Source organism: Schistocerca piceifrons, chromosome X, assembly GCF_021461385.2.
Source record: "Schistocerca piceifrons isolate TAMUIC-IGC-003096 chromosome X, iqSchPice1.1, whole genome shotgun sequence".
Lineage (NCBI taxonomy): Eukaryota > Metazoa > Arthropoda > Insecta > Orthoptera > Acrididae > Schistocerca > Schistocerca piceifrons.
Window position 1 is genome coordinate 626,611,378 of NC_060149.1, and position 13,817 is coordinate 626,625,194.

Consider the following 13,817-nt stretch of genomic DNA (forward strand, 5'->3'; position numbering starts at 1 on the left):
ATTCACTTTTTTTCTTCTGAGTAATTGTGTACACCATCTGTGGTTTGCGAGTAGTACTGTACACCTGTAGGGAAGGGATTCTTTGATGTAGTAAGAGTTAATAAAACGGCATACAGTTTCTTCACGATTTCTGTCTCTAATATCCTAGCTGTTGAGACGACGGAAAACTTGAAATTTTAAAATGAAACTGGTGTAGGTGAAAAATGGTCTGCACTGTAACGTGAATGAACCTATGAAATGTTGAATCACTCCAATTTTCCATAATAGCTGTGAACTGTCCAAAGAGCTTCAGCAAATTTTTAGATCTGTTCACCTTCTCTACTGGAATATCTTCATTTCAGTAAGAACTCACGAAATCGTTGATACAACTTTGAGCTGCTAACAAGTTCTCCAGTTCTTAGGCGTATTTGGTTATTTTGAGAACTGGGCTTCAGGAAGTCCACATCGTCGCATGGCGAACCATTACAGAATAGCAGCCCAACATTGCCAGAAGCCGTTCGAGAAAATAGAACAAAACACTATTTTAAGTTAGAGAAATCCACAAATGTAAAAATAGCATGAGGCGCGGCCCGAATGTGATAGAGGTAAGTGACGAAAAGCGGAAAACGCTATATGAACTAGTTTCGTTTTCACTTCCCTGTATGTATATTAGCCGTTTGGCTACTACACAGTGTAGCCAGGTTATCCGTATGTAGTGTTAGTCGTATTTACGCAGCATATATTAACAAAGCTCGGATGCCGCTCTTTGATAACGTAACCAGATCACCGCCCAACAGTTCCTAGTTCTCGAAGTAACAACTTAAATATGGTTAAGTCCGTTTTTGTTACTTAAAACGTTAGTATTGCACAAATCACTGTCTACGAAATAATTAGAATGTATCGGTGTTTACTAAACAGCAGGAAAATCGTCCTTGAGGCAGATATACTGTTGTTATACTTGGGTATTACCAAATACACTGTTCTAGGATGCGTTCAAAGAACGTGCTACATTGTCTGTCTAGCGACAAATTGAGTGAAACACATTCATAGCCATGATTTGGATCCTAACGAAGTACCTTTGAGCTACAAAACGGCATTGAGACGGAATGTTCAATGTTTAGTGATTTACAGATGTGTTCCCTCCATTGCTCACATATTACCTATAAGAGAAATGAAATAATCCCTAGGAAGTATGTTCAGTTTGGAAAAAGATAAAAACTCAAACTCAGTGCTATACACTTGTCTGAAAACACTGAATCTTTTTAGTTTTCCTTATATAACGACTTACGTGGTAACTATAAAAATCTTGCATTCTCTTTAAAATATTCTACTGCGTTTGGTGAATATCAGAGTCTGATCTTGATGGCTATTTAAATGCCAAACTCAGATTTTGTTTTTGTTTTCAGTGCATCTACGCGAAGAACACACTCAGAGTATTGATCTTGTAGGCTAAAATCGAACGATGCACTCTGCCGCTCTGCAGCAGAGTTTCCTTTTTTTTCCCACCATTTTAACCAACACATACAGCCAGTACTGTATTTTGGTAACGTAGTTGAATCGTACAAGGTTCCGTTGCCGAAACCAAGAAAACTCTTCCGTTGAGAGGACGAGAGAAAATTACTGAAAGAAATGCCTACGTTGTTTGATCGAATGATAGTGTCCCAGAGCGAAGGAGTGTATACTTAGTTTAAACACAATTGAAATTTAAGTAGAGCGAAATGAGATAGCTCCTTAAATTTTGTTGTACTCTAGCGGTACTGGTGTTACAGTATCAAGCGCTGCGACTATTCAGATGCGCTTAATTTCTGCCTTTTCGGGTTTTAATATTGGATGAGGGAGAGTATTTGGAGGGGGAGGGTTGATGGGTGCCGTGGTGGGGTCGGCGTCTGCGCATAGGGGCTGCATTGTAGCGCACATGGTTGGAGCATCTCAATGGATGTGAGCGTCGGCGCACCTAACCGATCTCACTCGGAAGCAGTCGGCGGTGCGCTGCCGAGTTGGTGGGGGTACGCAGGGTGTAGCTCCGCCACAAACGCTCCCGGGCTTCAGTTGCAGCATAGCGTTGTGCGAGTCAACGTGAAACTTCCCATCGTCTTCTCAGCTCACCTAGGTATGCTCGTAACACATACATTAGTGCTGTTCAGTAAAACCTTTACATATTAAATGGTGGTGCGAATGGCTGAGCGGAGTACCGGCTTTCCTGTCAGACGGCGCCCTCTGCTGAACGTTCGTGAAAACAGCACGTGCGTCGGGATAACTATTTACAAGCATGAAGCCATCTAAAATGTAGACATGCAAAACGCGAGGCCTATAAATCGCTTTATTTTCCTAGTGTATACGAAGTCCGTTCTTTCTGAATGTTTTTGAGAAACACTAGAGTATCGAGTGTTCACCGCGTGTTAGATACCGGTTAGATTTTGAACAGCGGTATCTTCCTAAGCAGCAGATGCAAGCGACAAAGCAGCTGCATTAAACTCGTAGCACCCCTCCCAGTTCATCCCCACCACTCAAGTCGCTTACTACCCTCTCTCTCAGTAAAATCAGTCTGACGTTGCCACTTCTACGCGAAGTTCAACATGAATTTCTTTTAGTTTGTGAGCATTGCGGAGCTCAACGTTTTTCGCAGTAAAACTTGGACTAAAGCATAATTTGTTGGTATTATAATAGGGCTTGTAATTGTTAGTTTCGTCGTAAATAGTAGTTGTAGTTTGTGGTGATTATTTCTGTATATGTACCATAGATTTACTTTATTACCGAACATTTATTTGCGCACAGAAACATTCGTGTTTGTTGTAATTTTCCTGTAGTTAAAACAGTGGAAACGTCTCGGGCAGAAGCTGTTGGCAACGATAGCAGTAAGATTTTTTGGTAGTTCCATAAATACAAGAACAATATTTTGTACAGCCGACGTAATGATTAGTCTAACGATTATGCATGTAAATGTTAGATCGCTCGTAAATTTGCCGGATTTTTGTGTGGAGACCGGCCTGATTATGTAGTGTCACTACGCAACACGGACAAAATACATGGACCCGGTGTTGCAGAAGTTAATTTTCCTCGCGTTAATTGCATTGCAAAGATATACGTAAGTTTTGCACATTTACCATCTAATGTTTACAGTTCGCTGATTTTCAGTGGTGTGCCAGATATGGAAGTAAATTAAGTATGTGGCCTCCTGCGTACATTCAACTCTACGAAATTGCGCTCAACGAGCTAGAAAATGGGAGAGTCATGTACGGTCAGAGATTAACTTCATACATCGTTAGTCATTGTACTATTGCAAAGTGTGTGTGTGTGTGTGTGTGTGTGTGTGTGTGTGTGTGTGTGTGTGTGTGTGGGAGGTTTGGGCGCCCGCACGCCTGGGCGAGCGCGTGCGTGCGTGCGTGGTTTGTTGTCGTTCGGAATGTTGAAGCGATGGCGGTTAAGTGTTATTAGTTAGAAATTGCTAAGCGCCTAATTTGAAATCACCAGTACCTCAAAAACAGGAAGCGTGGCTGCATAATTTTATTACAGTTATTAAAAGTCGTGATCTGTACTTTTTACCATCAACGTGTACATACGTGTCTTACTGTTACTTCCGTTGAAGTCTGGAAAAGCGGGGACATTGTGACAGTAGTGGCCTGGGCGAAAAAAAATTTACTTAACTGGCATGGAATCGTCGGATAACGAAAGCACCATAGCTGGATAGGAGCATCAGACATTCTCAAATTTGTGCTGAAAGCACTTCCCACAATGAGGTTCCTTCCTTGAACAGTAGTGGAACATTCAGCGGAACAAAAGCCGTTAACAAAGTGGTATTTTGGTATTTCCGCCTGCAATTTATATTGATAGTGTTAGATTCGTGAGTAGAATCACAGTGAAGTTGTATCTGGATCTTATTTTAACCCGCGAGACTTTTCCTTAACCAAAATATCAAATTTTTCCTCCCAACGAAATTAACATAGGAAAATTTTTGAACTCCGATAGTCGTAGGATGTGATGTCAGTAAATTACTAAATCATAAGATTTATCGAAGTCCAAGAAACAAGATGGAATGTTGCGTGTAGCTTATAGTCTTCTGTATAATTTGCTTGGTATGCCCAGAGGGCGCAGGATACTGTGATATATTCTGCTTGGTTTTTAGCTCTTTTTATGAGTATAGAATCAGAACTCGATCAGTACATGTGGTTTTATGTTTCCAGAGTTAAGTTCACTGATTATCATCAGGAAGCGGCCCTAACATTAGGTCTAACGTTGTACATATTAATATAATTCTTCTTTGTTGCAGATTTCATAGAAAGCAAAATGATGCAAAATGGCATGGACGCAGTGCCCCAACAGAACGGCACTATGCACACAAATTCGTCAACGTCTTCATCTTCAAATTCACACAATTCCTCTTCGCAAACTAATACGGGTGGACAACAAGAAGAAAGTAAGACGAATTTGATTGTCAATTATCTGCCACAGACAATGACCCAAGAAGAAATCCGCTCCTTGTTCTCGTCTATCGGTGAAGTTGAGAGCTGTAAACTCATCCGTGACAAAGTTACAGGTAAGATATTATTCCAAATATTCGTATTTAACCTTAAAGGTACTTTTTCTGTGAAGCGTAGTGTTCACGCATACGAAATTTGGTGCAGATGGGAGTAGTGTTAGGGGTTTGGCTTGGTGACAAGTTCCACTCAACCGGAAAACCACTGTTGCTCGTGGAATTAAAAAGAATTAACAACTCATAATCAAGAATTCAACCAAATGCGCTTTTACAGTCGCTGGAATTGGGGTCAGTGTTGCAGGGAACTCTGCCGTAGCCGAACTGCGTGCTTTCGGCTTGGCTTTTAACTATTTCACAGCTGCAATCGTAGACTTGCATACAAATTAACCTTCCATTGGACCACATGAAAGATTTCTTTTGTAAAACAAACGATAGGCAAGGAAACCACCATGGTACAATATACTGACAAAATTGCTCCGACGGATAACGCTGTTTGACGTACAGGTTAGTAATGTCCTCAATAATGAAGAAAAAGGTTCCAGGTGTCACACCAGACGTATGTCAGTGTGGTACTTCATTTCGACGTCAGCCAAAGGCGCCATCAGATGATAAAATATACAGTTCGTTGTTACGTCGAAATATCGTGCTACTTGGACTGTATCGCCCAGCTTAATGCGTGATAATTTTACTTTCCCGATGTCAGCTGAATAAGATTGCTGTTTCCCTTAATGTTAGACGTATTTTAAATTACACCGATTCCCTAAAATAACACATTTATCGTCTGTTATAAATTAATACTCCAGAGTGTAGCTTTTCAAGTTTCGAATTTCCTTGGACTTCACCTTAATTTAATAATTATCTAATTCGATTATATCCGTTTGCTGTCGATTGTTGTAAAACGAGGTATTGTTGAAACCCGCACACCTGAACACTGGATCGCCTATCGTAATGTGATAGCTTACACAAGATTAAACACAAAACTAAAAAATCTGTAAAACGTACACATCATTATGTTTAAAACACTTGCGCAGCGCCGATTCCTTCGGGCACAACACACCAAAGGAATTGAACACACTAATAAAGGTTTCACTCCTGTTTAGCATCAGCAAGAAAAATAGTCAATATCACGCACTTTCACGCTGATAAAAAGTCTGTTTCAGAGTGCAGAAGAAGGGAATCTATCCTAGCCATTTTGTTTGTTGCGTTTAGAATCTTCGAAGGACGTACGTATAGAACATAAAATTTTTATCCATAGCTTTACGTTGCTTCATGAGGTGAATTGACAAATAGACTACTGTCGTCTCCCCCAGCCTGATGTACAGCTTTAAAATTTTTGCACCACTTTGACATTTCAAGATAAATTGTAACTTCGGTAAGAAACATTATTGAGTACCTGATAATAAGTAAATGTTTCGTTCTTTGAGCGCGTGTAGTTGTCAGTGCGACAGCACGTACGCTGTCTGTAACACAGGATATGCGAAAGTTGCTGTTAATAACATGCCATCTGACCAAAATATTCTGCAGTTCAGTGGGTGAAACGCGGAATCTTAACAACGCCTTTCTAATGTTCCACGTACAATTGTCATATGACGACGTGAGTCTTGTGAATGGTAAAGTTGCCTACATCTGATATTTGGATCTATATAGCTCGTGACCGATTAAGGGTCACGATGTGGAGAAATCGAATGCTTAGTTAGAATTATAACATACTGATGCCACTGTAGTTGGTTAAAGAATGCCGGTATAAACGTGTCTTCATCTATGATTGTACAGTAAATTTATAATTCTTGCATACGTTAATCGGATACATTTTGTGCGCTGGACTCGGACATTAGCTGTGAATTGACGTATAACGGCGAAACAACATTCTGTAACATTCAAATCGACTACCATGCAGTGGTGTACGCTCTAACACCCCAAGATTAACGAAGAGTAGAACTTAAAAAGGATCACCGCATTCATGTATTTCAGTACGAAAGGTTCACGGTTGTAATAGAGCGGAGCGGTGAGCAGAGCGTGCCAGACGGTGGGTGACATGGAAGCCATACAGTGTTCTAGGGAATACCATCTCTCGACGGCAGCAGCGCCTATGCGTTCCTCGAAAAGCAGGTGGTTTCACGACGACGTCCCAGGAACTACCCTGAAGTAACCTTGGCTTGCGCCCGGCTGCGTCAAGGGCTGTACAAATTCTTCCACGTAAGCACGCTCCCACTGCGGTGTGGGCAGCTGACAGCAGAACCGTTGAACTGTGGGCGCCCACCGCCACCTAGCAGTTCCGCACCCACACAGTCACTAGGGACTTAGCGGCGATGCATGTTGTACTTGCAACGTCATTTCCCACACGTGTGTTCCTTGAACAATATCTAGGGTTCGAGCTAGTCGAGCCTGCTGACAGAATATACGGAACATACAGCCGCGTAAAGTATGCCCCGTCTCTCTCCCCCTCCCCCTCCCCCGCTCCCCCTCCCCCTCCCCCGCTCCCCCTCCCCCCTCCCCCCTCCTGCACCACACTTTGCAAACTGTATAGTTTCTTCGGTTTTATAAGTATGTCCGTATTCAGTTGTCGGTGGAAGATACGTGATGCACTATTACGGTGCCGCCAACTGTCTGTGCTTACTGTCTTACTGTCTATTGAAACTGTAACCATTTCAGAAGTGAAAATTCCTCTTCAGAGTTCAGATTTTCAGGATCTCCACCGTACCCGGAGGCAATTACGTATTTCTCGAAAGTGTACTTCACCATTGGACCTCACAGGATTTCGTCACCTTGATTAATCTGCGGTACACTCATCTCCTTCTGTTCGTGTGTATGCTATATACTCATCATCTCAGGGAGATCCATTGGGTACAAACAGTGAACACTTAAAATACAGGAAATCCAGGCGTACAAGGCATCGGAGAATTGCTTCACATTCTGTACAGCATGAGACAGAGCTTCCACCCGGCAGTACGTATAGGGCCAATAAACGCTAAAGCCAATAAGCACCTGTTACATAATGTATAAATACTAATTGTTGATTGCTAGTCGGAGCCGGTGGCCTAAAATGTAATGATACTAGTGATGATGGTGGCATGGAAATATTGGATAACGGCACTGGTGTTCTGAACTTCTGCCAGCGAGAGACGTGTTTCAGGAACATTGCGTCCTTGGTCTGTGGTCTGTCAATGAGTGCAAGATGGCGTACATGGGCAACTGCGATCGAAGCTCCGCAGTCACGCAAGCTTCGCGAATGCGTCTCTGTCTGCAGAGTGCGCACCCTTCTGGCCGTCAGGTCTCAGGCAATAGTTCGTCAGATTTGATCGGAAGCTACCTGAAGCAAGTTAAAACAATTGCCAAGGAACGCATGTTACTAATGTGGATTACTGAGAGAGGTTTCGCGGTGGGAAGGCACGGGACACGTATTCGGCGGGACGGCAGTTCAAATCAAAGTCCACTATAAAGCTTTGGTGTTAAGTGATTTCCATAAATCAGCGCAAATTACAGGGGAGTTCCTTGAAAAGATGCAGTCGAGTTTCTGTCTCATCCTTAAGTAATCGGAGCGTGTGCTCGGTCACTAATGAGAAGGTGCGGGGGAGGGCCGACCACCCACATGAAATTCGTTATTTGTGCTAATGAAATTTTATAATGTCAGATTAACTCTGAATTCGCTATGCGTTTTGTCAATTTTCAGAAAGCATAGGCGCTGCGTTCAGAGTCAAGACATAGTAATGTCTTTCGTTATGGTTACTAACATCTTAAGCTGCTAAATTTAGCGTTGTTACTTCAATCTAAGTAAACGTTCACATTAGTCATTTCAGGCGTGGATTGTTGTTTTTCGTTTGTTTCGCTCATTTACTTAGTCATCTATTCATGGTTCGCTGACACTTCAGTGCATCCACGATTCTTTCATATGCATCTCTCACCGTGAAAGGCTTCGTGTTACGGTTTTCGTTTCATGCTGTTTTTCATTCAGAGTCGGTCAATCGAAACGAATATAGCTTGGAAGATTCGGCGCCCAATACTGCAGCAAACTAAAATTCCCAAAGCCTCCTTTGAAAATGAATGTGTCTGGAGGACAATTAGAAGTGCCCAGACTGTATTTCGTTCACCTGGGCCCCGACAACTGCAGGATTATTCTGTATTAGCAAACAAGCCCTGCTAGGTCGGTGGACCTACTCACTGTCTTCGTCTTAACACTTAACGTACCCTCTCTTGAAGATGACATGTAGTGAGTTCAGGTTGTTCCTTAAAAAACCCCGTATCACGAATTCGCTCATCCCTGCTTCCAAATGTCTGGCAGTGTAAAACATCGTTTCAACATCATTGATGTCTTATTACGTAAACACCGTCGTTAATGAAACAGTAAAGGTAGTTTAAGTGAGCACCGATGACTTTTATTCATCGTGCCGATAAAACATGGACAACGATAGGAAATAAGTGCTGCGAGATATTGTAGCAATTTGTGAATATAGGTACTTATTAAGGGACTAACGTCTTACAACTGGAGTATATGAGCTACAGAGTCTTCACCACTAGCCAACAAGTCAGACTGATTATTCTGTGGTCAAGGTAGTTGCTACAGTGGAAGATGTTGAGGAAGTTAAGGCTACACGAGTGGCTTGGATTTCGTTGTTATCTAGTTACAGTATAGATGGAAGGAGTACCTATTGAACTCCTAGGGTCTATGGCTTCGTGGAAATTGCGCCACACTTGAACCTCATCAGTTCTTACCAGCTGAAATCGGGACTCGTCTGACTGTGCAACGGTTTTCCAGTGGTGTAGGGTCCAACTGATGTGGTCACGAGCCCAGAAGAGGCGCTACAGGCGATATCGTGCAGTTAGCAGTCTCTCTCGTCGGTCGTCTGCTGCTACAGCCCAATAATGCCAAATTTCGTGTCACTGTCCTAACGGGTACGTTCGTCGTCCGTCCCTCATTTAGTTGGTTATTTGACGCAATGTTGGTTGTCTGTTAACACTGACAACTCTACGCAAACGCAGATGCTCTGTTATGTAAAGACCGTCGGCCACTGCGTTGTGCGTTGTGCGTGGTGACAGGTAATACCTGAAATTTGGTATTCCTGCCACACTCTCGACACTGGATTCCGGAACATTGAATTCCTTAACGATTTTAAACTGGAATGTCCCATGCTTCTAGCTTCAACTACCTTTCCGCGTTCAAGGTCTGTTAATTCCCGTCGTGCGGGTATAATCACGTTGGAAAAGTCTTTACATGAGTCACCCTCGTACAAATGACAGCTCCGCTAATGCACTGTTCTTTTATACGGTGTGTACGCGATATTATGGCAACATCTATTTGTTCAAATCTCTATCGCATAACTTTTGTTACCTCCGTGTAAAGCTTGTTAACAGCAGGGCAAAGCGTTTGGACACACAATTCAGATGAAATTCGTTTGTGAATCATAGTATTTGTTTCAATATAGATAGGTTTGTAGCGTGTTTCAAAGTTTGATAGTGGAAAATAAGAACGGTTTTGACGGATTACGGTTTGTTAAGAATTAAAAATTAACCAACTTTCACCTGTCGTTGCCACACAATGAGTAAGTTTCCAAAAACCGATTTTAGATAACATTCGGTTTTCAAGTGAAGCACCCCCTAAGCCTCTACTGTAGCCTACAACAGAACAGTACAAGCCATTCTACATGCATTATCGTTAGTGCAATTACTCTGACAGCATTGAAAGAGCGTGCTGATACTTTGGGAATAACGACGGCCACATTCATGTGTGGGTACCGATAGCTACTGCAGAAATAATTCGTTAGTTCTAATAGTGTGATTGTAACGGCTGTAAAGACTTTTTTGTCGCGATAAGCTGTCACTCAAAACATGGTGACAGGGCAGTGGACGGTTAGTAGTGTCCCTTGCTTATGATCAGGATTTGTTGTATGCGCATTTAACAAGAAAAGATTTTTCACCGTTATATCTGTTGCTGTAATAAAAAAAAGGCCAACGGTAAAATTCGTGTTAAATGTGCGCGCAGGCAACGCTTTCTTAATCGAGAACCAGAAAATAGAACGCCTCCGCCGACAGATTTTGAGTTAAAATGTGACATTTATAGTGACAAAAACGCATATTAGCAAGAGCATAGTTATTACTGTGAATTAAGTATTCCTGTCAGTATGTGTTATGTTTTACACATTTATACGTATACTACCAACTAAACACGACACTGCAAGGCTGACAGTAAACTCGGGTAGTAGCACAACAGTTCCCAGGCGTTGGGCATCCGCGGGGCGGAAGTGAGCATGGGGGACAGCTTCGTAGCTCCCCGCAGGTGTACTTCAGGGTTCAAATGGCTCTGAGCACTATGGGACTTAACATCTGTGGTCATGAGTCCCCTAGAAGTAGAACTGCTTAAACCTAACTAACCTAAGGACATCACACACATCCATGCCCGAGGCAGGATTCGAACCTGCGACCGTCGCGGTCACGCGGTTCCAGACTGAAGCGCCTCTAACCGCACGGCCACACCGGCCGGCTGTACTTCAGGGCTGGCTACTCTACTCTACTATACTATTGCGAGATGCCAGATAAGGTTCCATACCTCAAGGAATTCATTGTGACTATAAATGCCCGCGATGGAAAACAGCAAGATTTATGGATTTCGTACTAATTTCGTGTTACTGAATGAAACGGCTCTTACCCTGCAAGCAAATTCGCAAATTGATACTGCGCTGTCATCAAAAGTAACGGACGAGTGCCACGAGCTATTTAGCCAACGACAAAATTGCCTGTCTCTGCAGTGCTGTATCAGGTGTCTATAATATTCACACACCAAATATGCGATTAAGGAGGGTCTCGAAACCAATCTTACACGATATTGTCAGCATGTCTCTCTTCACTTGGCTTGCGTAATCAACGCCTCTGTAAGTCATTGGCTTACGCGCGAACAAAATGAGCGTTCTGCGTTAAACACACATTTGTTGTTTACAAAAAGTGTACCGAAAATTCAACATTTCATACCCCAATGGTTCCACGAACTTCAGACTAACTGTAGCTAACGCTTCCGCACTTTACATTTGCCTACGCCGATTGCGTTGCTGTTCAGAGCATGAATTTAAGTTCGTAGATCGCTCTCATGATTATTGGCAGAGCGCTCTTGAAGTTTTCAATATTACTTTGTAACTACTCACTGAGGTCACAGATTCGCGGCTTCTGACTGCGAATAACTTCGAAGTGTTTGTCAGAGGTTATGCAATTCCTTTCAGTGAGAAGTGATAGTAAGCATTAAGTGCCTTAGTGATGAAGATGAATTCTTATTCGACCGGAGAGTAGTTCGGATGCCAGTCCGCGTTTACCGATCTCAAATTTCCGCAGATTTCCTAAATCGGCGATAATCGAGAAGAGAATAAGTTATTCGAAATAAGTACGCCCAGTTCGCTTCACCACCCTGACACACTCATCGGAAGTACGGTGGGTAGGGAAGAGCTTTAGCGGTGGACATACTGTGTGTTCAGTTTCACAGGGTGAGCTCAAAAGAACTTCATACTTCCAAAATGTCGTGCAAACGAAACGGTTCAACTTATTCCCTTCAAATCTTAACCTGTCAATAGATAATCTCTAAAAGTTTTTAAAGTATACTTGCAATTCTTTCGTTGCAGGCTGCCACTGCCAGAAAGCGCTAGGATAGAAAATGCAACTACACCACAGTAGAATAGCTCATGTGCCCTTCATGTAGCAAAAATGAGTCTTTATCTGCTGTTGAACGAGCATTCCGCACAATTTCACCAGAAGCTATGCAGCAGTCTCCATTTTTGCCTGTTAGGTATAGTTGGGAGGGCGTAAGTCCTGGTCTGAGCAAAATGGAGACTGTCGGGTGGCTCCTGGTGAAAGTGTGAGCGAAATGCTCGTTCACCAGCAGTTACCGACAATTTTTCCAAAATAAAGAACACATCAGCTCTTCTGTTGGGACGTAGTTGCATTTTCTACACTAGGGTTTTGTGGCGGCGGCATCCTGCAACGAAACAATTAGGTGCATACTGTAAAAAACTATTATAGATAGTCTGTTAAAAGATAAAGATTAGAAGCGAATAAGTCGTACAGTTCCGTTGGTACAAATTTTTGAAAGTGTGAAATTCGTTTGCGCTAATCCTGTATAAATATGTGTAATAAACAATAAACCCAAGACTAAACAGGAACTATATCTGGAAGACGAAGAAAGAAGTGCTCGGATTAGTGTGTAATACATGGATGCAGTCTCTATTGTTCAACCCATCCTTCAAAGAAACAATGAAGACAAAGGCTCATTAGTAGTACTAAAATTCAGGATGAAAGGCTACGAATGTGTTCAGATTCGCTGATACCTTCAGTGAAAGTGAAGAAGAATTGTAGGATCTGTTAAATGTAATCCACTACCTAATAATGGCAAGGAAAGCGTTTCTGAAGAAGAGAAATTTGTTAACGTCGAGTATAGATTCAAGTGTCAGGAAGTCGTTTCTGAAAGTATTTGTATGGAGTGTAGCCATGTATGGAAGTGAAACATGGACAATAAATAGTTTGGACAAGAAGAGAATAGAAGCTTTCGAAATGTGGTGCTACAGAAGAATGTTGAAGATTAGGTGGGTAGATCACGTAACTAATGAGGAGGTGCTGAATAGGATTGGGGAGAAGAGAAGTTTGTGGCACAACTTGACTAGAAGAAGGGATCGGTTGGTAGGACATGTCCTGAGGCATCAAGGGATCACCAATTTAGCATTGGAGGGCAGCGTGGAGGGTAAGAATCGTAGAGGGAGACCAAGAGATGAATACATTAAGCAGATTCAGAAGGATGTAGGTTGCAGTAGGTACTGGGAGATGGAGCTTGCACAGGATAGAGTAGCATGGAGAGCTGCATCAAACCAGTCTCAGGACTGAAGACGACGACGACGACGACGACGACGACGACGACGACGACAACCTAATAAGCGCAGGCTATGGCTTGAGAGTAAAACGAAGGAAGAAGTAAACAATGAGGTGTAGGCAGAAGAACGACTCGCAGTGAACTAAACTTCAAAATTGACCACAAAGAAGTATTACATTGGAAGCAAACTAATGCAGAACGAACGAAGCAAGGGTAAGATGCAGACTAGAACTCGAAAAAGGCATCTCTCTGAGATACGTCTAATAGTATTAAATGTAGGCTTTGAGCAGAAGGAGAAATTTCTAGGGACTTGCATTTAGAGCGGAGCATTGTATAGAAGTGAGCTGTAGCTGGTTCGGAAAAGAAAATAGAAACGTTTGACATGCGCGGTAAAAGGATGTTGAAAATTAAGGGTACGGATAATAAATGTGATTATCCACAGTTTAGAGGAGAAAAGGAATATATGGAAAACCTAGACGAAAATGGGCAGGATGGTGGGGCATACTAATGCAGGTGGGAATAAGTCCC

The 13,817-nt window shown here is 42.5% G+C and overlaps 1 protein-coding gene across 4 annotated transcripts in view; it reads left to right on the forward strand.

Moving 5' to 3' along the window:
- The first annotated feature begins 1,974 nt into the window (after nucleotides 1–1,974).
- Nucleotides 1,975–13,817, forward strand: part of LOC124722369 (ELAV-like protein 3) — a 148,522-nt gene continuing 136,679 nt past the window's right edge. For all 4 annotated transcript variants that reach the window (XM_047247542.1, XM_047247543.1, XM_047247544.1 and 1 more), the window contains exons 1-2: nucleotides 1,975–2,089; nucleotides 4,247–4,513. In XM_047247542.1, coding sequence (XP_047103498.1) covers nucleotides 4,264–4,513 — 250 coding nt within the window. In that variant the 5' untranslated portion in view covers nucleotides 1,975–2,089; nucleotides 4,247–4,263. The remainder of the gene's footprint in view (nucleotides 2,090–4,246; nucleotides 4,514–13,817) is intronic.